This window comes from Osmerus eperlanus, chromosome 6 (genome assembly GCF_963692335.1).
Source record: "Osmerus eperlanus chromosome 6, fOsmEpe2.1, whole genome shotgun sequence".
NCBI lineage: Eukaryota > Metazoa > Chordata > Actinopteri > Osmeriformes > Osmeridae > Osmerus > Osmerus eperlanus.
Genome location: NC_085023.1, coordinates 9,550,729 through 9,576,404, shown reverse-complemented (window position 1 = coordinate 9,576,404; position 25,676 = coordinate 9,550,729). Strand labels below are relative to the sequence as shown.

At 42.7% G+C, this 25,676-nt stretch overlaps 2 protein-coding genes across 8 annotated transcripts in view; one reads left to right on the top strand and one right to left on the bottom strand.

Moving 5' to 3' along the window:
• Positions 1–525: 525 nt before the first annotated feature.
• On the top strand, positions 526–8,750 carry alox5a (arachidonate 5-lipoxygenase a). The gene is made up of 14 exons (XM_062463316.1): positions 526–763; positions 1,433–1,631; positions 1,832–1,913; positions 2,030–2,152; positions 4,804–4,910; positions 5,627–5,799; positions 5,877–6,023; positions 6,213–6,416; positions 6,555–6,641; positions 6,778–6,956; positions 7,068–7,189; positions 7,493–7,593; positions 7,723–7,893; positions 8,025–8,750. Exons 1-14 carry the CDS (start codon positions 551–553, stop codon positions 8,202–8,204), a joined length of 2,088 nt encoding a protein of 695 aa, XP_062319300.1. The 5' UTR covers positions 526–550; the 3' UTR covers positions 8,205–8,750.
• marchf8 (membrane-associated ring finger (C3HC4) 8) overlaps positions 8,735–25,676 on the bottom strand; it is a 64,494-nt gene continuing 47,552 nt past the window's right edge. For 4 of the 7 annotated variants that reach the window (XR_009930614.1, XR_009930613.1, XR_009930617.1 and 1 more), the window contains 7 exons: positions 24,996–25,075; positions 23,499–24,455; positions 17,188–17,368; positions 15,014–15,149; positions 13,928–13,942; positions 10,355–12,519; positions 8,735–10,320 (listed from right to left, as the gene is read on the bottom strand). Coding sequence is in view for 1 of the 7 variants with exons in the window: in XM_062463317.1 (XP_062319301.1) it covers positions 12,215–12,519; positions 13,928–13,942; positions 15,014–15,149; positions 17,188–17,368; positions 23,499–24,455; positions 24,996–25,075 (1,674 nt within the window). In the remaining 6 variants the exon portion in view is untranslated. Of the gene's footprint in view, positions 12,520–13,927; positions 13,943–15,013; positions 15,150–17,187; positions 17,369–23,498; positions 24,456–24,995; positions 25,076–25,676 lie in introns of all 7 variants that reach the window. The other 3 variants (XR_009930615.1, XM_062463317.1, XR_009930618.1) reach the window with 3 other exon arrangements.

The window sequence follows — 25,676 nt, the reverse complement described above, 5'->3', positions numbered from 1 at the left end:
CTGCCAACTAATAAATGGCGCATGTAGAACTGTTGAACAAAAGAAATATCACATGAGAGGGAGTGCGGATATATGTACGACCATGTCACAGCTATTAGATATTGCATGTTGAGGGAGTCAGGTGGCTGAGCGGTTAGAGAATCGGGCTAGTAATCAGAAGGTCGCTGGTTCGATTCCCGGCTGTGTAAAATGACGTTGTGTCCTTGAGCAAGGCACTTCACCCTACTTGCCTCGGGGGAATGTCCCTGTACTTACTGTAAGTCGCACTGGATAAGAGCGTCTGCTAAATGACTAAATGTAAATGTTATGCATTTAGAGTGTGTATTTATGAGAAGGCATAAAACCCATAAGTCATTGAGTCATTGTGAGTCATTAAGAGTAGGACCCAGTGTATGTGTCTGTCAAAAAGAAACAGGGTGAGACCAAAAAGATAAAGAGATTAGAACGAGAGAGAGAGGGAGAGAGAGAAAGAGAGAGAGAGGAACAAACAAAGCGGAAATCTATGCGTGCATTTTGAGAAAGACAGACTAGTGGAGGGTCACATACTTTGATGGTTCACCAACCCTTAAGCTTTTGGATCATCTTTACTTGCGCGCACACACACACACCAAAGATGCCATCCTACACTGTCACTGTTGCCACAGGGAGCCAATGGTTTGCAGGAACCGACGATTACATATACATTACCTTGGTGGGAACAGAGGGCTGCAGTGAGAGGTCTTTACTGGACAAACCCCTCTACAACGACTTCGAAAGAGGGGCTGTAAGTACTATTGATTGTAATTAGTATTTTTCTATCACTGTCAAGAATGTATAATATGACCAATGGATAAAGAAGCGATTCAAGCAGCAGAATCTAGTTCATTTTCAGCAGGGTAAATTTTTTTCGGAGAAAGAGGAACCTCTAAGGTTACTGATTAAGCCAGGGGTTGGATCATGCTAAATGTCCTACACAGTCAGAAAGTATACGGGGCATCAAAAAAGGTTGACAATGGCAACAGGAAAACGTTGCTTTGGAGGTCTGTGATCTGGAGCAGTCACCAGCCACAGATATAATGAAACATTTTATGCTTTGCTCTAGAAATGGGAATTTTAAATGTGAGCTGTAGATCATAAATTCAGTTCCTCTGAGGCTTAATATTATCATGCAATGATACTTCCACCCTTTCGTCTACAATACACCTTTACTCACTCCATTCCTGTGTTTAGAATCCAGAATCTTGCGCCACACTTTTAAGTGCATGTTAGGGAGGGGGCATGTTAAGTGCACCCTCCCCTTGACCTCGAGCAGAATTCAAATACTGTGTTTGAGAAAGAAAAAGACGATTTAGAGTAGTCGATTTTCAACCACGTCTTCATGGAATTCTGAAGTATATACGTGATAAAACTGTGTGTGTAGCCCATAGTGCAAGTGATGCTGGTTCCTTTGCAGGTTGACTCCTATGATGTGAATGTCAGTGAGGATCTGGGAGAGCTGGAGGTGGTGAAGCTCGAGAAGAACAAGTACTGGGTGCAGGACGACTGGTACTGTAAGTACGTGACAGTGAAAACCCCCTCTGGAGACTATGTGGAGTTCCCTTGCTTCCGCTGGCTGGTGGACGACAAGGAGGTGGTGCTCAGAGATGGACGAGGTACATGTCTGTCTATCAGTGCTGGTCCTAGCACATTTGGTGCCCGAGGCAAGGTTTACATACCCCCCCCCCTCTTCCAGCCGCCCTAGGCAGCTGCCTATGTCGCCGATAGCAAGGACCGGCACTGCTGTCTGTTTAACTTTTGGTCTGTCTGTTTCCCCAACATGACACAGTTAGTTAGAAAGTCACATATTTTTCAGCACGCCTCCCCCAAGATGACAAAACCAGGCTGGCAAAGCAACACCGACGCAAAGAGCTTGAGACCAGACAGAAAACCTACAGGCAAGTATTTGGTTTATTGAACTTGTGTATCCTCAACCAGTTTCACATTGCCTGCCGTTGAACTGTAACTGCGGTGTGACTATGGTGCTGGTACTGAGTGTTATGTTTGTTTCCAGATGGAAGGAGTGGCAGCCAGGCATTCCTATGAGCATAGATGCTAACAAGCACAGTGAGCTACCCAGGGATATCCAGTTTGACAGCGAGAAGGGAGTGGACTTTGTTCTCAACTACACTAAGGCGTAAGTGCAAACTTTTTAAAATGAAGACTAAAAGTACAATGTGAGTAGATGGGCTGTCTGGGGTAAGCCAGTGAGTGGATTTAAGTCAAGCTAATACACGGTTTCCATCAGTCTATCTTGGTCTGGGGAATACACAAGTCATTGTATTATTTACAAGGATCATTTGCATGTGTTCTGTGCAACCTCAAGCCTAAATACAAACACGTTTTGTCTCAAAGGCATTTCATCAGTGGTCCAGATACTTTGAATATGACACAACCCTAACCCTACAGTAGGATATGCTTTGACAGGGAAACTTATGGGAAAATATAGCTGCAAGCATCAATGAGTGCCAAGAAGTCCAGCAGAGCAGAGTCACCATGGCATCATGATCTGATCATGTTTAAAGCTTGGCTGAAAGCTCTGATTGGAAGTTTTGTGTTATTAACTAAACTCACATCCTGTGTAGGGATTTGCTCACTGCAGTACTTCCCAGAGGTCAAATGACTTTTGGACATCCTCAGAATTGGTTTATAAGTTCTCATACCAAGTTTGGTGTCAATGCATCAAAGCGTTGCTGAGATATGACCTCACTTCCTGTTTGGCGGCTTCAGCACTGACTTTGGCTGTGACAGACAAATTATTACTAATCTGATAACTTTGTGGGGCTTGGTCTGAAGATCATCTGTGCCAAATCTGGTGAGCATTGGACAACATTTGAAACTGTGAAATTGTGAACATAATGAAAAAAATTCAGTCTTTCAACGCAATCCAAAATGATGGGCGCCTCAACTGTCTCAACCTGATTGTCTCAACCTTGGGATCTCACAAGATATCACAAGACACAATGATTACTTTTTTAAAGGGGTGATTGACTGGGTTTTTGGGGTATTTCACACTGTTCCTTAAGGTCTCCGAATAGGGTATGTAACATTGGTTGGGCTGAAAATGGCCCGGGTGCTGTTCTATGCCCCCTGATGCTTCAAGTGAATTTGTCCCGGGAAAAAACGCTAGGTTTTCTCCTTTTATGGTATGCTCATGAATATATAGATCAGCTGCGCGCTGATTGGTTGGTCTACAACGAGTGAAGCTGCGGAGCAAAGAGTAACACGGCCAACAGCACTCACTGAAACATCGAAGGTGGAGACTTGAAATAAAAACTTACAAATAAATCTATTGTCGAAGCAAACAGGATCGACTTAGGTGGGTAATGTTAGCTAGCACTACAGCTTAGCAAACAAACTATCGTGATTCAACTCAGCTTCAGTTAGCTCTAGCTATCTTGCTGAAAAATAGATCTGGACAAACATGCATCATGAATTGTAGATTTACATGACAACACAGGTTATTTATTTGAATGAAACAGAGTCAGGACCATTAAATAATGTTAGCCCCATTGCCAGTAAACTAAATCATCACACATTCTACCGATACAGGCAGGATTCGTTAGCATTGCTAATAACTGTTAGCGACAACATCATACTACAGCTTGCGGCTGTGATGAACATAAGGTCGGAACAGCACCTTTTTTCAGCAACAGCTTCATAGCAAATCCTGCTTTACATTGTCCCAGGTTTTCAAAACTGTCCTCGGTGAAATGGTTCCAGCAAATGTGTAATTGAGGGTCGAACTGCACAGGGGTCTTCTCATAGACAAACATCACAGCCCGTCGAGTGTTTGGATCCTTGGGAAGACTCTAAAAAGTTTCAGCATTCCCTGTACAGGCTGGAACACTGCATTTACGACCGTAGTCCATTTTCAATATCCTTGAAAAACGTTCTTCTTTGTAATTCCGTGGAAGTCGGCTACACAGAGCAGCGCACAGCAAATTTTGGGGCGTGACAAAGGTACAGACCAGAGCCAAACCTACCGTTTTACAGCTACATTTTTTTATTGTGAGATTTGCATAGGAAAGAGGTGTCAATGGACTTTTGGATTCACTGTATGTCCATTTTACCCACTGAACTGTCGTTATTCAACTGTGACAAGGTAAATTCGGTTCTGCAATCAATGACCCCTTTAAGGCAAACACATTAACAGCTAATAGCCAAAACGCTAATTGCAAATGACCAATTGGTGGTGCTAGAGTGCTCGAGGTGCAGACATGAAACTTGGTGAAAAGACTCAGGACACTGTCCTGTGTGTGTGCCAGTGAGCTTCGCTGCTTGGCCCCAAATTACACTGACCTTTGCAGAGTACTTTTAGTAAATGATGTCTTATATTAAATTGAATTTCCTTCAGGATCTGTAATGGGATTTGATCCGAATATATGGTAATGTTGCTAAAAACAGAACACAAAATCATGAAACCTCATAACAAAGACAGCCATCTCTATCATCTTGCAAAGAGAGTTTTGCAATTGCAGAGGAGGTCAGTCATACCTTACAGCATCAGCGAAGCAGACTGATAGTGAACTGGAGGAAATGTTTTGCGGTTTGATTGGACTAGCTATGGTTGAGAAATTAGTAACGGTTTGAGGTTGCTTGATTTGGTGCAGATGAATTGGTGACTCAGCATACTATCAACATGTCATGCAAAGCTTTAAAACACAGCCTCTGAGTAAATCTATACGATTATCTTCAGTGTGTTCATTGTATTGTAAAAGGATCTTGTACTGAAAGGACTGAAAAAGAAGGATAGTACTTACCATGACTTCTCTTCTCTTCTGGCAGGATAGAGAACCTGTGTGTCAACCAGTTCATGCACATGTTCCAGTCTTCCTGGAGGGATCTTGGTGATTTTGAGGCCATCTTCGTGAGGATAAAAAACACTATCTCAGGTGTGCCTCCGCTCCCTTACAACAGCATCTTCTTTGACACCCTGATAACATGGCCCTCTAAAAAACTCACAACCTAAGAAGTGCAAAATGTATCGAAGAGACTTTTCTGGTTGACCAGCATTTAATCTGGTGGACCCCAAACGCACATTCAGGATGGTCCTATATAATATCCTATAATGGTGACTGTTGCCAAAGGAAGCTGGTGGTTTGCTGGAACCAGTGAATATCATTGTCTTTGACCCCTGATAACATCAGCTCTGATGATCTTTGACCCTGGTCTACACACTCACAACCTAAGACTTTCGTCAAGAATGACAGATCATTCCAAGTGTATGTTACGCTAGCAATCTTGACATTCACTTCTAACAAGAAAGGTCTCTAGGCCCCTGATGACAAAGACCACTGCAAGTGTATATAGTAGATTTACAGAGTCAAAGTATTCATGAATGAAAGATAAATAAATACATGGATAACACAACACATTGATGAAAGGTGTATCCAGGCATGGGACTCTGAATGACTGGAAGTGAGCTGATCCCTGGGGTTTGCCAGATAGAACTTGGGAAAGAAAAAGGGGAGGAGGGCGTGGTTTGTGAGAACATGACAACACGGACAGGTCGACCAGTTACTGATACAGAAGTAAATTAAGAAATGTGAGGAGTTGTGGCGTGGTGTTTTTCCTTCTGAACCTCAAACCAAGTCCCTTTAATTTCCAGAGTATGTGATGCAGCACTGGAAAGAGGACTTTATGTTCGGCTACCAGTATTTGAATGGCTGCAACCCTGTGATAATCCGAAAATGTTCCAAGCTGCCAGAGAAGTTCCCTGTCACCCACGAAATGGTCGAAGACTGTCTAGAGAGAGACCTTACCTTAGAACAGGAGATACAGGTAGACACCAACACATGCCACACACACACACACACACATGCAGAGGGATGTTTCTTGAATAGGTGTCTTTATTTCAGGCAGGCAACATCTACATAGCGGATTATGAAATCCTGGAGGGCATCACTGCCAACAGCACAGACCCTTGTACTCCGCAGCACATAGCAGCTTCAATTGTTCTGCTCTATAAGAACGTACAGAACAAGGTCATGCCACTGGCCATACAGGTACAGTACTATAGTATGCACAATAAAACAACTTAATAGATACATTTCTGTATGCACAGTACATTAAATGTGTTATTTTTGCTTTCACTCCTCATTCATCTTAATTTACCATGACTCTTCCTGCTCATCATCCTCTTCCCCTTCCTTCTCTTCCTTCTTTTAATCATTGTCTTCCTCTTCCTCTCCAAGCTGGGTCAAACCCCAGGAGAGGACAGCCCCATCTTCCTGCCCAGTGATGGCCAGTATGACTGGATGCTGGCTAAGATATGGGCACGCTCTTCAGACTTTCACACCCACCAGACAGTCACACACCTGTTGAGGACACACCTAATTTCCGAAGTATTTGGCATCGCCATGTTCCGACAGCTCCCCTGTGTCCACCCAGTGTACAAGGTAGCTACACTCCTCGCATACAGTTTATTTTAAGTTGATTTATTTTTGCTGAAGTGATACTTGTCGATGTATTGTTTTATTGTCATTGGTTGGTTGGTTAATTGGTTGACAGAAAATGTAATGTGATCTTTCCTCCAGCTTATTCTTCCTCATGTGAGATTTACTATCGCCATCAACACCAAGGCTAGAGAGCAGCTCATTTGTGAAAGTGGCATCTTTGACAAGGTAAGGGAATAGTGAGTTTGGAGTTTCTGTGCACTGTGCTAAACCAAGAGGGATGAAGCCGGCAATATATGTGTCTGTGACTGATGTGGAACTCTGATTGTCTTGTAATTATGATGTGTTTATCTCTCTGCTCCAGGCCAATGGAACAGGTGGTGGCGGCCATGTTGAAATGATCCAGAGGGCCATGAAGTCATTCACCTATAAGTCTCTGTGTTTCCCTGATGAAATCAAAGCCAGGGGCGTGGAGAGCCAGGAAGAACTACCCTTCTACTTCTATCGAGATGATGGCAACGCTGTGTGGGAGGCCATCAAGAGGTATGTTTGTGCGTGTGTATGTGTGTAGTTCTGCTTGTATTTCCTCATGGAGGACTTTGAATTTGTGGGGTCATCAATACTAAAATGTAAACAAAAAAAACTGTTTCCCAGTTTTGTATCAGATGTAGTTGATATCTACTACGACAGTGACGAGAAGGTGCAGAAGGATGAGGAGATCCAGGCCTTTGTCAAAGACGTGTGTAGCTTCGGCATGCAGGATTTTGACAGCTGTGGTTAGTATTAGCTTTGAGATTGACAAGGAGTTATATTGTCTGATGATGTTTGTCTGCAATTTCCAAAGCACTCCTCATTTGCTCCCACACGTTGTGTGGGAGCAAATGAGTGTGGGAGCAGATCAGTCCAAAAGCTTCACACATCTCACAAGAACACTTTGCAAGAGTGGTTTACATGCAGTTGTCCACTATGGATTGTGTAATATCATGTTGCCAGACGTTAATTGCCACAGTGGAAGGTCTGTCTTTTGGCGACTTTCATTGTTTCTGTCCTACCTGACTGCTTCCATACCTTGTGTGCAGAGTTTCCAAAGTCCCTGAAGACTCGCAACGAGCTAATAGAGTACCTGACTGCCATCATCTTTACTTCCTCGGCCCAACATGCTGCTGTCAATTTTGGACAGGTATTATGGACTTGAAACCAACCAGCCTTGTTCAAATTGAATCTTTTGACTGTGACCGTTCACACTGGATTTTTACCAACCACAATGACTGTGTAGTGTGTGTTCATGTCCGTCTCCTGTGTGCTTCAGTATGACTGGTGTTCCTGGATACCCAACTCCCCCTCTACCATGCGGAAACCCCCACCATCCAAGAAGGGCGTGGCAGACGTGCAGCTGATCATCGACAGTCTTCCCGACCGTGGGCGTTCCTGCTGGCACCTGGGGGCTGTCTGGGCCCTTAGTCAGTTCCAGGAGAATGAGGTACACACACAAAAACACTCTGTCACTGTTGGTGGATTGGCAGCCCAGGCATGTATAGTGTGCCAGTTATTGCCATTATTCTAGTACTATCTCCCAACTCCAAGTGACTTTGGGTCTGCTGTCCCCTGCAGGTATACCTGGGCATGTACACTGACGAGCACTTCATAGAGAAGCCTGTAAAAGACGCCATGAAGGCCTTCAGAAAGAGACTGGCAGACATCACCAGCACCATCAAGAGGCGGAATGAGGGGAAGAAGCTGCCTTACTACTACCTGTCACCTGACAAAATCCCTTGCAGTGTTGCTGTCTGAGAGAGAGGAGACCGAAGAGAGCCTGGAGAGATTTCCTTTTTTTCCCTCCTTTCATTATCATCTATCACATCTCTTTCCTTTTTATATCTGCCAACTGTTTGGAGAGAATTCTATGGATGGTTTTGCTTTCATGCTTAAAAATTTGAAAAGAAAAATGATTTACAGAAAGTGAAGCCTCTGCATGCTCTTTCAGTTTATATATATATATATATATATATATATATTTACAGCATCTGTTGTCAACAACAACAAAAAAACTTGCTAAAATGTTAATCTCAATACAAAAAAGTCAAATACCAACTATGTAAGATGTCTGATTTTATAGAGGACAACATGGAAAATCCCTTTGTATGTATAACTGGTTCATATATTCTATTGCTATTTCGTTTTTTTAACAATAATTGCGTTAACACAACTAGCGATCATACCTGCGGACTAGTAGAGTATAGGTTGGTAGTGATACATTGGTGTTGGATTACTATTGCTTTGAATGCAGCTTATCATTATTACACTGTGATAACAATAAAGGTCATAATCACAAACCCTTTAAAAGTTTACTTCATTTTTATTTGGTTGGTTTTTCATTCTACATACTTTGTTCAAACATGGGAAATGAAACAAATCAAAACACATCAATATTTTAAAAACATAAGTACTGCTTACCAAATGTTTTACAGTTACTATTTAAAAGTAAATTCACAGACAAATGTGTGGAATGATATTATAAAGAAGGGCCAACAGTCATATGTTCAAGTCCATTCAGTAGTAAAGCACTGTAGTTTTATGCAAATAACACATGAAAAACGTTGTTAGGAGAGGGGACTGTTTGTGACTTGAGACAGCAAGCATAATGTGACGGGAAAATTCAGAGGATCAGTCAAGATGTAAAAAGTTATTAATTTAAACCTAAAGGACCATTGAAGGTGCCAGCTCCTATTGATAAAAAACAAAAACAAATCCACAGTACATGAATTAATCCCCTCATGTGCTGAACTTATAGCGTCAACTAAAAGCAGTGCTGAATCATGGCTGGCTGGCTGATTTTCAGTGAAAAATTAGGGGATGTGCAGTAATCTTGCCAACTAAAAGGAAATGCAGGAAACACAGGATAGGTCCATATACAGTACAGCAGCAACTGCCATCAATATAATGCCAAGGTAAGGTACAATCTAATTCTTACTGTATTACAGTCTCCTTTTGTAATACACATTGTCCCACATCTAGATCTGCTGGAAAAGGTGAGAAAAAAAGTGCAAAAGTGAAATTCATGTGTGGAAATAAGTTTGTAGCGTTATTTGCATAAAATTACGATTTGGGGGTTTGAAGTGAACTAATCATGTGTTTACTTTTCTCTGTAAAATAAATATGATACATCAATTTGGAATTAATCATCATGTAACCAGAGTGTGGTCTGGAGCATAAACACCAACAGTAAATTACTATGGAATTGAACAGGTCAACAAAAGAGTAATTGCACTTTATCTGTCTAGCATGTGTTTTGAAGTTCAGAGGTCTTGATCACCCATGATTCTCAAAACTACAACTCTCAAGACAAGATCATCATGGGGCTTTACGTTACACAAACACAGAAAGCAATATTGAGAAATTATTAAGTTATCGCTGTAATACAAGTGTCAGGTATGTTGCCATTGGATCACTGTAGTTCACATTGTACACTGATATCAAAGACACTTTTAAAAACTTGTTTTGCTGGAATGGTTGTGAGGCTCAACAAGTGCCTGGCATTGCTGTGCTCCCACATTTACAAAATCACTTACAACAGACTGTAAGCCCAGAACACTTAACCTGGAGAAATCCACAACTCCTTCCCTCAGAAAGCACTTTCACCTACTGAACAGCAGAGGGCTCTCCAGACCTTTTAATCACCCAGAATGCTCTTACATCTGAAACCTAGCCAAAGAGACAGCATGTTCCCGTTCTGTATCCTTGTCCTAAAGTGGTTAGAAAAATAAACATGTTTTGTCTCTGTGCAGCGTGAATGCGAGATTGTCAAATTATGCTGATCCGATACGAACAAATATTTGGCGCTGACAAGGAACATTATGATTCTTAAACTAAATTCAAAAATTTCTGCTGCCTAGGTTTAGACTTCGGCCTTAGAAACTGTTTGATTTTCTCTCAACTAGGACATGAAACATGAGTAACAAAAAAGTGTCAAATCAAAAGTATATTAAGCCAGATGTAAAAAAGTAAACAGCCAATCAAATGACAATCGGGAAATTAAAGAGGAGCCTTTCAGTGCAACAGAGACTTATGCTCAACTGAAATATGCATGCTGTATCAGGGTTGAGGTATCAACTCCAGTATCAGGTGTCAGCCTCACATCTCAACCCCTCTATTTCTATCTCAATTGGAGCAGGCAAAAGAAACATGTACAACATAAAGTACCTTAACAAATTCTAATATTATAACACACTGAATATTGGGGATGGTATAGATCGGTGGCATTTGACTGCAGATCAAGAGGTTTCTGGTTAAAATCTGGTCAAAGTTGCTTTGGATAAAAGTTTCTGCTAAATGAATAACTTAATAAACTGTATAAAAGAAAACAATGTCCTGTATATAATTGATATATAAATCTCTGCACAGAAATAAGAAGATAGCGTACATAATGACCACCTTCTGCTAGTTGGAATGAGAATTAACCTGCAGGTGAAGTCATTAAGACCATTCTACAACAGCTGGAGTGGGATGAAAGGCTTGTCTAAGAATAGAGAGCTGTGGGTTTCTCCAGGCATATCCCGTGATTAAGCAAACAAATGAACAGATATTAAAACTGCACACGTAATACCATACCAAAAGTAATGTATCATTCGCACAATAGAAAAAACACAGTTGTTTCATTTTCCAAATGGTCTTATTATGATACTGACACAGAGATTATCTAGCAATTTTTCTGTGTCGGGTACAAAATGGTTCAAAAAGTTTACATTCTCAAAGCGTCCATAGGTTCATATGGTTCAGACTTGGGGAATGAATAATGATGGTGTTGGGTGAGAGACCATGTTATACTTTTTTTTTCAATTAAGGTTTACAGATCACAGGGTTACCTGGATACCCAGCCATACATCTATTGAACAGTACTTTCCCTTCTACATAGGGACAATCATTTAATCGAGACAGAATCAAGACATTGCTTTTCTCAAAGTCCTTTTTTTGATCATCTAAATGATCTCTGTCTGTGTCTATGTATGTACTTTTTAATTGTGGGCAGAGAAAACATAACTTTTTTTGTTTGTTTGTTTATACAGTACATGTTGCTTCCTATGTAAACTATAAAGGACTTGGTTCCTAATAAAAAAGAAACTGAGAGAGGGTTACTGGAAATTAAAAAGTGCTTTGATGTGTGGACCAGGGTCTGACCAGTTTCATATCCAGGCCAGTGCAGACGGACCCAGGGCAATGGCTGGATGGGTTCCGGGTCCACAGCAGTACAATGGCAGTAGTTGGAATGTTCTACAGATCCACCAATTCGCCCCATGGATCCATGGTAGTTAAGCTCACGACTCACAGAAAGTCATACAAACTAACAAACAAACAAACCAACAAACAACGCAATAGAAACATTGAAACCTCCAGAGACAAGTATGAGTCCATTGGTCTCAGAGTGAGAGTCCTGTTCTCCAAGAGGTGTGGGGGGAGGAGGGGGGGGGGGGGAGTGGAGGAGTACATGAGAGTCTCCATCAGTTTAAAAAAGTCTCATTAACATTGTCTTGGGAAAGTGGTTAGGACTTATGGTGACACTGGGTCATCCTCAGGGAGCCTGGGTTTGTTGTTCTTACACACTGTATCACACTGACATCCTGCCTCAGTGTGTGTGTGTATTTGTTGGGGGGAGATCATTCTACAGTAGATAGACAAATACTTCCTTTCTACAATGTTGTTGGCTGTCTTTGTATGTGGGGAGGAGTAAGGGGTCAGGGTGGTTGGGGGAGCAAAGGTCCAGGCGAGTTGTATGGTGGAGCAGAGCAGAGCAGAGCAGGGTGTGGTCAGACGTGGAGCACCTCCATGCTATAGTCCTCTGTCTCTGTATACTGGGAGGAGTTTGTGTCTGACTGAGTGGGGACCAGTGCCTCCTTGTTCTCCAGACTAGGCTCCATAAGGGGGGGCTTCTCAAACACCAACTTTTTACACGTCTCTGGACGGTTCTGGACGTATATGACCCGGTTGTAGGCTTTGAGTCTCCTCCATAGCTGAATGTAGACTTTACACTGCACATACATGAAGACCAGTCCACCTGTGAAGCCAATGGCCACCACCACCAGCTTGGTCCAGAAAGGCCATTCTAGAATCCCTGCAGAGAGGAAAGAAGAGACAGCAACACACCTTTAAAACTCTAAAACACACCACAGAAAAACTATAAATACATTACGTACTGTACTTAAGACGTACAATCTTTTGAAGGGTAAAACACAAAGTTGCGCAATGACTGACATTAGAGAAACACCATAGAAATAAAATATTGCATTTTTAAGTGTACTGTTTTATCAATCCGTAAGTTCAAAAACTTTATAGTAGCCTCTTGAGCCTATGGATAAATCAAACACAGTGTGTCACATGGGTTGCATATAAAATGTACTACATTCATTATATCAGTGTAAGACAATTATATTCTTCTGCCCTTGGTGTGAGGCTTTCATTTTTCAGGTTTTCACTTTTCAGCATCATGGCTTAGTCTTCCCTGTGACATAGTGACACTTTACACAAATTCTACAAAAAATACGACATGCCTGTTATATGCGTCATTCTGGGAGCTACCGTAGGGCCACACAATATTCAGCATATTACACTTATCATTTACATATTTACATTTGATTCACAACAAGGGGGGTTCAAATAAAAAAGGGAAGCTTTTTCCAACCCACCGCAACAGCATCATTGCAACAGGAAAATTTATCATTTAATAGGAATAAGAAGTGGGAAGGCAGCCTGCAGATGATAAACAAGGGATCTCTGCTTAATAGTGGTCATCACTCTATTCGTTCTGGCATGAGAAAGCTCTAGGTTTAATGCTATGTCATTGCATTTTCATTGTGTTTGATCGCTGGAGAGCATGCAAAAAGCAAAAAGACAGGATCTTTTAGAGTTGCTGAATTGGCCAGGAGCATTCGAAATGTTCTTGTATTTATAACATGGTTCAGGGCCATACACAAACTCAATTGTTACAGGTATACAAGCAGGTCTGAACTGGGACTGAAAAAACGTCCCGGGACTTTGAAATGCAGACCGGCCCACGACTGTGTGTTATTATTATTATTATACATATAGATTTTTTGCATTATGCCGCAGCCGTTTGACCGGCCGTTCGGGAAATCTCCCGATTCTCCCAACGGCCAGTCCGACCCTGTATACAAGGTAGACAGACTGTATTCTCACTTTCTAGCATAAACTAGTTGACTAGTTATGTTGCATCATGACTTTATATAAATCCCGGCCTAGCACGACTGTTTTTAAAAGAGCTGAAAGTTACGACAACAGCAAATACATCTGGGACCCAGGGTGCAAATGGCGCAATGGTCGTCGTTTCAAGGTTCAAACCTGACAATCTGTTCAGACCTGACAAGGCAGACCTGACAATAAACCAATTTAATCCTTAACAAAGAGGAGGGGCCTGTCGAAATGTGATTAACCTTAAATTTGATTTCACAGGAAATTATATGTGAAAGGTCAAGGACTTCAAAGGGGAAAGGTCAAAGGTTTACCTGGGATTCTTCCGGCTGCATGGGTGAAGAGAGTGTCATTATCATGTATTACCAAAGACAAACAGGCAGAAAGAGGCAGACAGATAAAGAAAGATAGAAAAAAGATAGAAGATGAATGATCTCATTTACACTGCACAGAATGAGATTCAGCATGCACTGATTGTCCTAGCTGCATCTAAATAGTCGAATGTAGTATTTAACAAAGTGGACAGTTGAGTTATGGAGATATGGGATATTGATCCATGCTAGTATATTTAAATGGAAGACATGAATATATTACATGTGTACAAAATCAACAATGACTTTGATCATATTTGGCTAATTCTTCCACCCACCTGCTCTCCAATCTGTATAGAACTATATACTCTCATCTATACATCTTTTTCTGTACTTGCCTGTACACACCAGCAATACACACACACACACACTTTCATTATATATCAGAACATCAAAAGAATACATTTCAAACCGGACATCGATCACGTTCACATCCCAATCTCTCCCATGCCAACTCTGTAGAGTCTCTCAGGCCCCTGCCTCACCTTTGATAACCAGTGAGATATTGATTTAACCATCAGTCAGAGGTGCTTGATTCACACCCACTGGCCTCCCTGTCAATCACTGGAATAACAGCCTGAACAAACCCACAACAAAATATCTGAACCCAGACTAACTTTACAACTTACAGTAAATGTCATCAGTTATCTATTAATGTAGATGGTACACAACTAGGCTTGACCATGTTTTACAGTGAAAAGACTACAAACATGGCTGCCGTGAACTTTCACACACAAACATGGCTGCCGTGAAACCAGTGGTGGGTTTATGGGGCTGACTTTAACTAGGAAGATGAGATGTTTGTGTTAGAATGAGTACAGTATGTGAGTGTTATCTGTGTATATGTGACATCAATCAATATTTATTTATAGAGCACGTTTAAAAACATCCATTGTTGACCAAAGTGCTGTACAGAAGGTCAAATAATCATTGCGGAAAAATAAATCATAAACAGACATTGCACAATGGTAGACAGCAAGAGATTGACTGTGCTCTACAGTAGACAGTAAAGTGATATTCTGGGCTGACCTAGTTTGATCTCCTCTGCCGTCCTGTCAATGAGGACATAAAGAGACCACACCACGCAGGTGATGGCGATGATGTGAAACGTGACCGAGCACATGATCTTCCTCCTCTCGCTCGCCGTCATCTGCAGCTTCTCCCACTTATGGAGACAGAGGGAAGAGGGAAGGGAGAGAGTTTGAAAGGGAGAGAGAGAGAGAAAAAAAGGGAGAGAGAAAAAGAAGGGAAGGGGCAATGTGGGTGAAATAGTAAGGAAGGAGCGGGGAAGAAGTAGAAAAAGTGTTGATATCCATACACAGACAGGTAGTCAGATAGACTTTTCAAATACATCATTTGGATCCACTGGGAAGCCACACAAAGTGCTGTAGTCTGTGGAAGTCACACACTGGTGCGTGGCCAGGCACTGTAGCAATATTATATTGGCTGGACGTCAGATCGACAACACCGATGAGCAACAGGCCATTAACTCTCCAGCCTGCCACCACCGCAATGGCTTGACCTACCTCCTCCAACTGCTGAATTGGGGCATAAATATTTGAGGGCGAGCATTCAGTCAGCATGGTCAGAAACTATGGCTGGTCTACTAATTGTCATTGGTCTCACACTTCTAAAAGCAGTCATTCAGGGCTTTCCAGGTCTAATGCACTTAAACAAGACTAAATGAAGTCTTGAAAGGCAATGTATCATTTAGCATTTACTGTAGCACTGTAGCAAGGAAAATATTGGAAGGGGGAAGAGGAGGTAACAAATGGAGGAGGAGAAAGAGAACGTCAGGGGAGAGAGAAATAACCTGGCCAGCTCATCCACTCAGCGGTAGTCTTTAAAGGAGTAGCGTCACACATATGTGATTCTGAACATTCCAACCGACTATTTTCCGATAGACAAAAACTATATGACAAACGCTATAGTATGGCTTCAAAATTTACAATTAGGAGGCTAACAAGTAACACTAGCAGGTAGTAGCATTGCTACAAGTATTATGCTAGGTTGCTAGGTAACGGAAGCTAACTAAAACTAGCTAGCTTCCGTTTTGGAAAAATAACTCACTCCTTAAAAGGTTAAAGCACGCAGGTTGATATACGCCACATGTCCACGAGGATTTCACTAACTGTATGACCAATGAGCAGTGATACATGGGTAGAGGCTGGCACTGGAAGAAGGGGGGGGCATGGACTACAACACTGCATCTCTGGCAGACAGTGGGTATAGATCTCCCTCTCCACCAGTTGTCCTAGACTGGCCAGTCTGTTAACCTGACACCCTGTCTGGTTCTGCCTTTATAATAGATGCACTCCAGCAGAGTGGCCACAAAGAAACACAGACCAGCAAAACACACACCTAACACTGCACACACCCCTGACAACCAGACTGTCTGGGGGTCAGTTTGGAAGTGAAACACCAGACCAAATACTACATCAGGATTTTGGGATCACTTGGTGTGTCTGTGTGCTCAATGGGGGTTCACAAGCTATGAACAGAAAAGCTTTATTTAAGGGCTTTTATGTAGCTAATCTTGAGTGGAGGCATTTTAATTAAACTGTCCAATCTGGGGGGCCGGGGGGACGATGAAGTTAATGATAAATTTATTGAAGAAAATTGTACCGTGCCTCAGATTTCTCCCTTGACTCCCCTCATATCATCTTCAAAAGTGAAGAGCCCTAATGTCAGGGCCTTTCATTTTGGAAAATGATCTGAAGAGATCTGAGGTGACTCTTTGCTTATCTGAGCTATAGAAATCAGGTTTCTGTGGTTAAGTGTCCTCCAGCAGAATGTTTCTGTTTGTCAGTCACATACACGTGCACAAACACAAGTTTGCGTGGCTATTCTTATGGGGACTGAAACTTCAGTTCCATTCAAAACACTGTTTCCCCTTACCCCTAATTAACCCTAACCGTAACCCCAAAACCTAACCTCAACCCTAAACCTAACCCGAAACCTAAACTTAACCCTAGAAATATCCTTAACTCTTAAAACGATTGGGTTCATTCTTAATTCTAACCCCAACAGAAATTTGAATCTTAACCTTAAAATCTCTAAAACCCCCTAGAAATAGCACTTGAACTTGCGAAGACCAAGAAAATGTCTCCACACAAATGTTCCTTGTTTTATTATTCTTGGGGGGGCTTCGAAACCTGACATGAATAGTTAAACAAACATGCGCACACACAACAGGGTCTAACCTTGCGCAGGGGCTTCAGCTTGGTCTCCATGATGAACTCGTACTTGCAGAGCTCGCAGCAGCGTGTGTCTGAGCTCTTGATCCACTGCTGCAGGCAGGCCTGGTGGACGAAGCGCAGGCTGCCCGTGCAGTGGCACGGCGTGATCAGAGGACTCTCATCATCGCCCTCGCAGTGGCAGATCCTACAGGGATGAAGGGCACACGCACAACATCAGTGCAGTTCCGACTATACTGGACCACAAAATAGGGTGAACAGATTTGAGTTTGTGAAAAAGAGGACACTTCGTGGCGGCGGGGGGGCAGAGTGCATTTCATGTACTCAGCTTCCGATGCATCACGGCCGAGGTGAAAACATGAGTATTTTTTATTTTTTTTAGTTTGTCCGTGAAATTACATTTACGTTTGGCATGGCTGCAGATGTCATGTGATGTTGTAAACAATGCAACTGTGGAGGCGGCAAGGTGCTCAGTGTTGCCAGATTAGAAATGGCGAAGTATCGTACCAAAGGGATTGTGTTTGGAGGATAATTATCGCGCATCTTGCAACACTGAGAAGGCGGTCGACCAATGACAGTTCTCTCTACAGTCAGAGCTTGCGCAAGAAGGTGGAACGTAAGGGAGATACCCTTTCCAAAACTTGTAAGGGCGTAATAATTGTGAAAGACCCAGAGAAAAACAAATATCCGACAAGGCAAAATCCCAATTTTTTAGGTCTCGAAAAGAGGACATGTCCGGGTAAAAGAGGACGTCTGGTCACCCTACATAAGATCCAGACACAGACCCCAGATAACAGACCAAACCTCACAATGACTACTGGACTGGACACTAACAGACAGCTTGAGATAGTAATAGAAACAGAACAGGGATAAGTTTGAATAAAGGTTCCTGTTCCCTGAACTGTGACCATAAAGAAGAGGAAAGGAAGTTCCTCACTGTACTTACATTTAGTCATTTAGCAGACGCTCTTATCCAGAGCGACTTACAGTAAGTACAGGGACATTCCCCCGAGGCAAGTAGGGTGAAGTGCCTTGCCCAAGGACACAACGTCATCTGGCACGGCCGGGAATCGAACTGGCAACCTTCTGATTACAAGCCCGCTTCCCTAACGCTCTGCCACCTGACTCCCTGACTCCCTGTACTCATCACAAAGGCTATGTACAATAACAAATCTAATTCCAAAATTACACCAATGCAATTTTAACCACCAATGACACCATTGTGTCATCAAAAGACGATCCTATTCATGAGTCCACTCCGATGTTGTTGAAGATCCGATACAGAGTTTTGGTGACATACTCTTATGTGGCTGATGAATTGGTACAGCATGTTATGTTACCACACAATGGCCCATTTTCCCAGACATAGATTAAGCCTAGTCCTAGACTTAAAACGTTTTCAATGGAGATCTTCATTAAATCTTTCTCTAACTTTTGGAATAGGCCTAATCCATGTCTGGGTAACTGGCCAATAAGTTAATAATAATAATTCATACTATTGGAATTTTAATACATACTTGAACACGCACACACACACGCACACAAACCCACTCAGATACTGATAAGATATTCTGTATATACGCACTGCTGATATTGAATCAGGCTTTTTCAGAGCACATACAGTATAGAATGGCCATTCTCCAAAAGGTATCAATCTGATATTTAATCTTGGGTCAAATAGTCTCCTCTCCTTCCCCCTCTCTCATAGCCTGGCATCCACAGGCTGCTGACTGGCCAAGGCCTATTAGTCACCTCCACTCTGGAGGAATGTTGGGGTGTGATAGTGTGATAAAGTGTGTGTGTGAAAGAGAGAGAGAGAACATTGTGTGTCTACACTATTTGTGTAGATGTGATCATGTGTAAGAGACTGCCCGGGGTGTGTGCATGTGTGAGGGTTTGGGTGTGTGTCTGTTCAGGGAAGGTGACTAGGGTGAGATAAGACCCATAGGGAAGTTTTAAAAAATAGATTGAGGGAAAATGCACAACAACCAGTAAAGTTTTGGCATGCGACCACACACACACACACACACACACACACACACACACACACACACACACACGTCAGACAGAATAGAGGATGCCACAGTGAGGCATGACCAGTTTAAATGCCACTTTTATTTCCAATGCCAGTGTGGTGATCTTTTTCAGGGTGGCTGGCAGGTTGGCTGGTAGGTTGCTGGCTGGCTGGTTCATTCAAAGTGAATGAACAATGAGCTCCCTATTACCAGACCCTTTGAGCTCCACAACAGATGACTCTCTAAAAAGACCTGGCTGATTTGAAAGCTGCAAATAGCGAGTGGTTTTAAAAGCCCATGGGATTATGTTGAATGAAAGTGAGCTGCTGGATAATGTGCAGCTAATTCTCCAGCAGAGCCACTGTGGCTAACGGTTTAGCAGGCTAGTATGGATGGAGAAAAGGGAGGAATGGAGGGATGAAGAGAGACAGGAAGGGTAGAGAGAGAGGTGCTCCTCAACTATAAACTTTTCTACAAGTGATATAACAGTTTGAAACAAGGCCAAGATCATAGAATAAAATGTAAATAAATTATCCTTAAATACACATGAAGGGATTTCAAATATGCAACATTATCCTAAATTGGATAATGGACAAACATGTGAATGTTTTTTTCCTTGTGAAATTGTTTCAAGGACAAGGACTGGAAAAATATTCTACAAAAATGCAGTTGTCGCACATATGGATGCAGACTGTCCCAAGTTGAGGAGCGGATGAGGAGGTTGTGCGGATACACACACATTTCAGGTTGGAGGAGTCAACGAGCAGGATAATTACTATTTCCAGTCTACTCATCCGGCCAAAGCATTAAAAGATTTATAGGCAGGGTGAACAAAGGAAAATGAAAGCATTGGAGGGTGGCAGGTGTGGAATCTGGCATGTTTCATATATATATATGTATTAATTTATGCATGTTATATTATATATAATACACAATATAGACATGAATATGTATATTTTGTGTATATTATATCTGTGAACTTAGAGAAAGAGCAGTTCAGATAATGAAGGTAGAGTGTATGAGTGTAGCAGGGAGAAGGGACCTTATGATAGGCACCAAGGCCACAAAATAATATTATTTGGGATATTATTTTTCCTATACGCTTTATTCAAGAAACACAACACAGCATTATAAGTAACATAATGAAAGCACATCACAATCTAACAGAGGGAGAGAGGGTGGGACAGGTAACATCCCTGCATGAGGTTCTTCTCTTAGATGGACAGAGATTCAGACTCTCCACATTCAACTAGATCCTTGGGACAGTAAAATGGAAAGATGACATGTCAGAACAAATACAATAATGGACCCAAGACTGTACACTGCACCCACGGCAAAACTATTGATGGCCTCGCTGTGAAGAATAAGACAAATTGATTTGTGTCTAGACACTTGTTTTGTACACTGCTGAAAACATAAATGTATACTGAAGGAACATTTGATTTAATTTCAACTGCTTCCACGGCCAGTACACACGATACTGAGCTGTCTATTGTAAGACTGCAAGGGTGCAGCAAGAAAATGCCAACAGGAAATACAAAATTAAATTACAATGTAAAAGCAGAAATTGAAGATGAAGGGATGACAGACACAAAAAGTGCACTTCATTCCCAATTCTTCAGTTTTTCTGAGTGTCTTTACATAACTGTAGTTACACTTAACATATCTTCCTATTCTTTTATCCACTCTATCAGCCACTCTCTCAGTAACAAACTTTATCCATGCATTCTTCTCTCTCTCATCTTTCAGAGCTGGTTCTGGTAAATACCAGAAGTTTACAGAACTTATCTGTTCATCTTGAGTTCGCTTAAGGATTGTGATCTAAATTACGGTAGGTTGAAGAGGGGAGAAGGCAGGTGATGACAGCAGGTCCATCAGATGTGTTTAGTTCTCTCCTCTTATCCTGTTTTCAGTCAGAACATCTTAATCTCATCCTACTCCCTGAATCACCCAGATCACACAGACACAATCCAATTAGTAACACCACTGGCAGTCTTTTTTCTTTTCTCTTTGTCTTTTATTTATCATCCCACCCAACCTCTCTCCTCTCTTCTCCTTACCTCTCCAATAGCTAGTGCCAAACAGATATGATTACGGAATAATCATATTAAAAAATAAATACAAAATAATAAACATATTCACTCACACATACGCACATGCACACGTCAGCCTTGACCCTAGACTCACGCTTCAGGCCACATGACTACAGCCTAAAACACAGGAATGTCAGCGTGTGTGTGTGCGTGATCTGTCCTTAAGAGGCCATTTGAAGCCGATAATCTGCCTACTGATCCCTGACCTCTGTTATTTCCCAGCTCCCTCTCTCTAGTTAACCTTAAATTAAATAAACTAGTGCAGTGTCAATGGTGCAGCTGGTGATTAAGATTTTGGCAAGTTGATTCTCTGTTAACTTAATTGGAGTCTGTGTGCATAGGTAAAACCTTTTCACAGTTTGATTACCGATATTACTGAGCATCAATATGGACTATCAGTTAACGCGTTAATTCATTAACATAACAAAATTCACTGATCTATACTGAAAATAAAGTATCCAATTCATATTGTCTTGCTGTTAGCTCGTCATAATTTAATCCATGAAGAAAACCCTTTGAAAGAAGCTCTTTCAAACTATTGTGCCAGAATTATCATTCAGCACTGCTCATCTGGCTGTATCTGCGCTGTAATTAGCTTCTAGGTGACAGTCTCAAAAACGTATCTTTGAATTGCCAATTCAAATATTGTCCAGCAAGTAAGTCCTCATTCGATAACGCCTAGCAAATCAATGAAAATCAAATCCGTGTACAATAGGACTAGATGGAGCGAGTTGTCTGTGTACCTCCCCCCTTATAATACTGTGAAATGATTCGCTGAATTTAAAATTGATTGACAACTGGTTCAGGCAGCATATTTGTGAAAAGGGGAATTCAGCGTCTGAGGTTTTCCACTCAATTAAGTGCCCATGATGCAACACATGCAACTTTGTAGGCCTACTTTTCACAACATCCCACTGCATGTCCTTGAGTTCTAAGAAAGATTTTGAATGCATACAGTGCCCAGTTCATGAGATAATCGAGCCATAGACACACACAAACTGACAGACAGACCGAGAGATTCTTGGAATTATAGTTAGATAAGAGTAAACCCCTAGGTTGGGCATGAGAGAGGGAGTCCTCATGACTGGCTTTATGTGATCTGGTAAGTTGATGGGCACTCTGGGAGTTCTATTCCCTAAGAGTAACCCTCACAGGACTAGGTAGAGTCCTGTAGGATAATGGCTCCTTCCATGGTGGTTATTCAAGCCATCAAACCACAGCAGATCATTACATATACCTCTCATTCCCTTAAAAATGGACTTGCCAGATTGTCTCTGTCTAACAGGCAGATGTGGAAGGAATGCAGACAGACTACAGCTGCTTTGGGAACCGAATAATGCAGAGAGTACACAGCCCAATTAATACTAACACAAGTATGTAAGAAAGTGTGCATTTACATTACAATACGGGCAAGCCATTTTACAATTATGCAAGGAATTTGCAATGCCTTCATTATGACTGCATGGCACCATAGAGCATTTTTCTGTCCCGCCTTCATAGGAAGTTTCAACTCACAGATCCTTTTTTTCTCCCTCCTTTCTTTCTCCCTCCCTTCTTCATTGTAACTTTCTTGCTCGGCTGTCTTCCTTCCTCCTGTAAGCCTGATAGAAATAGAGGAATTCCAAAAGAGACTCCAACACGAAATGAAGCTCTTCTACAGTGTTCCACGCAGTTCTACCCTGAGCTTGAAAAGCCAGTTCTCTCGACCTCTCTAAATCCCAGGTATTATAGTCAACAACAGATGGATCCGAAAGGAGACATTCCATGCACTACATTGGGAAAACACACAAAAAGGGCACAGACAAAATACCATAGACGTGATATGATTTCATTTGCATTCTATTGCAGTAGATGGAGGTAGGATAGGACACAGGACTGTTTGGGTTAAGGAACAACATGAGAGCAGACACTGTGTGAGTGTGTATTTGTGTGGTGTGTGTGTGTAGCTCCTTTGTAGTGAAGCTCCAGTCTCCAGACAGCTGAGATGGAGGTGGTTGATTCAGGTGGGTGGGGGACATTCCACAGGACTGAACTATCAACATGTTAAGGAAAGAGGGTCCTATCACGTTTCGGAACAGGAGAGGGTAAATCCAGCAAAAATGTTCCCTATAGGACTATACTGGTCAGTTCAATTTACTCAGGGGTGCATTGGACGGATTCTACAACTTCAGGGCACAGGGGTTGGTGTACTGACCAAACAATCACCCACCTGCAGCAGTCCCCGGACAGAGAGTAGGGTGAGAGGGGCCCATTTTTTTCTGAGACATGAGATGAGCACGGGTCCAGATCACTGTCTTCATCCATAAAGCAAAGGGGAGCATGCACACTCGCTACCCTGCCTCCAGTTCCTAGGCCTGTCCCAGGCCTTTCCAGTGGGGTCTGGCTGGTTCTTTCCTGCTCCATCTCAAACACCTCGTCATCCCCCATGAGGTCTTCAACTCCAACCCCCAGTTCGCTGCCTCCCAGGAAGGCGCTGGAGGACTTGGTGATGTGTAGGCGAGAGGCGTAGCTGCCCAGCTCCGAGCACTGCAGGCTGGCAGAGGTGGAGGAGCGAGAAAAGGGTAGGAAAAGACGGAGCAGATTGGAGCTGGGAGGGTGAAAGTGGGTGCTGGGAGGGGGAGGGGGAGGAGGAGGGGGGATTCCAGGGGTAGGTTGGGGGGAGCAGTAGTCAGGGGAGAGACCTCCCATGTATTTGTAGTTGTTGGTGAAGGAAGGGACGAGGTGGCGGTGGTTGTGTGCAGTGTGCTGTGTGGGGGCCTGGCTGGGCTTGCTGTTGAGCGTGTGCGTGCGGCGGTCCGTGTTGGCGGTCTGGACTGGGTCGGGCTTCACCTCCAGCTCTCCCTCGGAGCAGGTGCGGTCTATAAAGTGCAGGCCGCTACACAGGCTGTCCATGCGCTGGCCCACGTCATTGAGAGAGCGGGAGAACTTCAAAGTCCCATTGGACCCCATGTTCACCGCCGAGGGGCGGAGCAAAGAGAGCCAGTCGGCCCCAAAAGAGACTTTGCCCCTGGGTTTAGAGACCTTGGGAGCAGGGGGTGCGTCCAGACTGAGGGTGGTGATGGACACACCCACAGAACCCTGAGATGTTTTGCCATTTGAGTTCAATAGCACCACAGCTGTGTGCAAAGGTTTCTGGGATTCCATGTCCTGGTCTGTGGCGCTATGACTGCATGTGTTGGAGGGGTGTTTGCAGGCATGTGTGCACATAGGTGTATGCATGTGTATGTCAGGTGAGATAGACAGCAGATGATCGAGGGAACAGGAGTATAGCAGGAAGGGGAGTTGACACAAGAAGAAAGAAGAAAAATAATGAAACAAGAGGAGAGCATGCATTTGAAGACAGCATAAACAAAAACATAGCAGAGGGAGAGGGTAGTCGGCAGGGGCTGAGGAGAACCCTGGGGTCTAATTATAGCTGTTCATCCACACACAGCAGTATACCCTTTTCTGAATGAAATGTCTTCATGAAATGACTTGTCGTTATCGAGCAGCCTTTTTTTTTTTTTTTATGGTCCAAATATACAACCAAACATGTAATATGTACAGATGTCCTCTCCACTGATTCAGTTCTATAAAGCCTTTTCCAATTCCCAGATTCCAGTGTATTTGTCCCTGGTCTTGAGTGTTCTGGTGGGAGATGTTCTGCAGGCCATACTGGGAGGAAAGGTGGATTGGGAAACAGGGCAGAAGGAAGAATGATGTTTACCTGCAGATGTCCTGGTTGGAGGGGGTGACAGATGTCCTTGAGAAGCTGCAGGGGGCGTTCACAGATGTGGGGCTCCCGGCCTAAGAGAGACCACACACAGTCACACACAACCTCTTTTTGGTCTTAATCTCCATAGATAAACATGCATATCCTTCTTCATCTTTAGGGTTTAATCTGTGTTGCATGTTTCTCCATATCTTGGTCCTGTAAACTAAACAGGTGTGTTTCTTTTGGGAAACACAAATACAATTTGTGATTTATGCAAAAATCTGTGTGGGTGTGTCATGTCTGCAGAGTCCAGACAGAACACACACACATACACACACAGCATTATGTGGAGCCAGACCATGCCAGATGGAACCTGCATTGGACAGGGGTTGAGCTTCCAGAAATGAAATCCAAACAAATATACCAGAAACATTTTGAATGCTACGCAAACTAGATACAAACCAGACTAAAAACGAGAGAAACGGCAAGGACACCAATCCTGCCTGTCAACCTGGCTTAGCATGCAAAGGACCTGCTCTGTGCCTGGGTGTGGAACTCTTCAAATACTTGGTGGTAATGGTTGAGGAACGAAGGAGGAGATGTGTTTAGGAAGATGTAGAAGAAGCAACCACCTCCTCCAAAATAGGGTATTGTCAGGATACTGGGGTTGAGCCTATCTAGCCCGTCATTTAT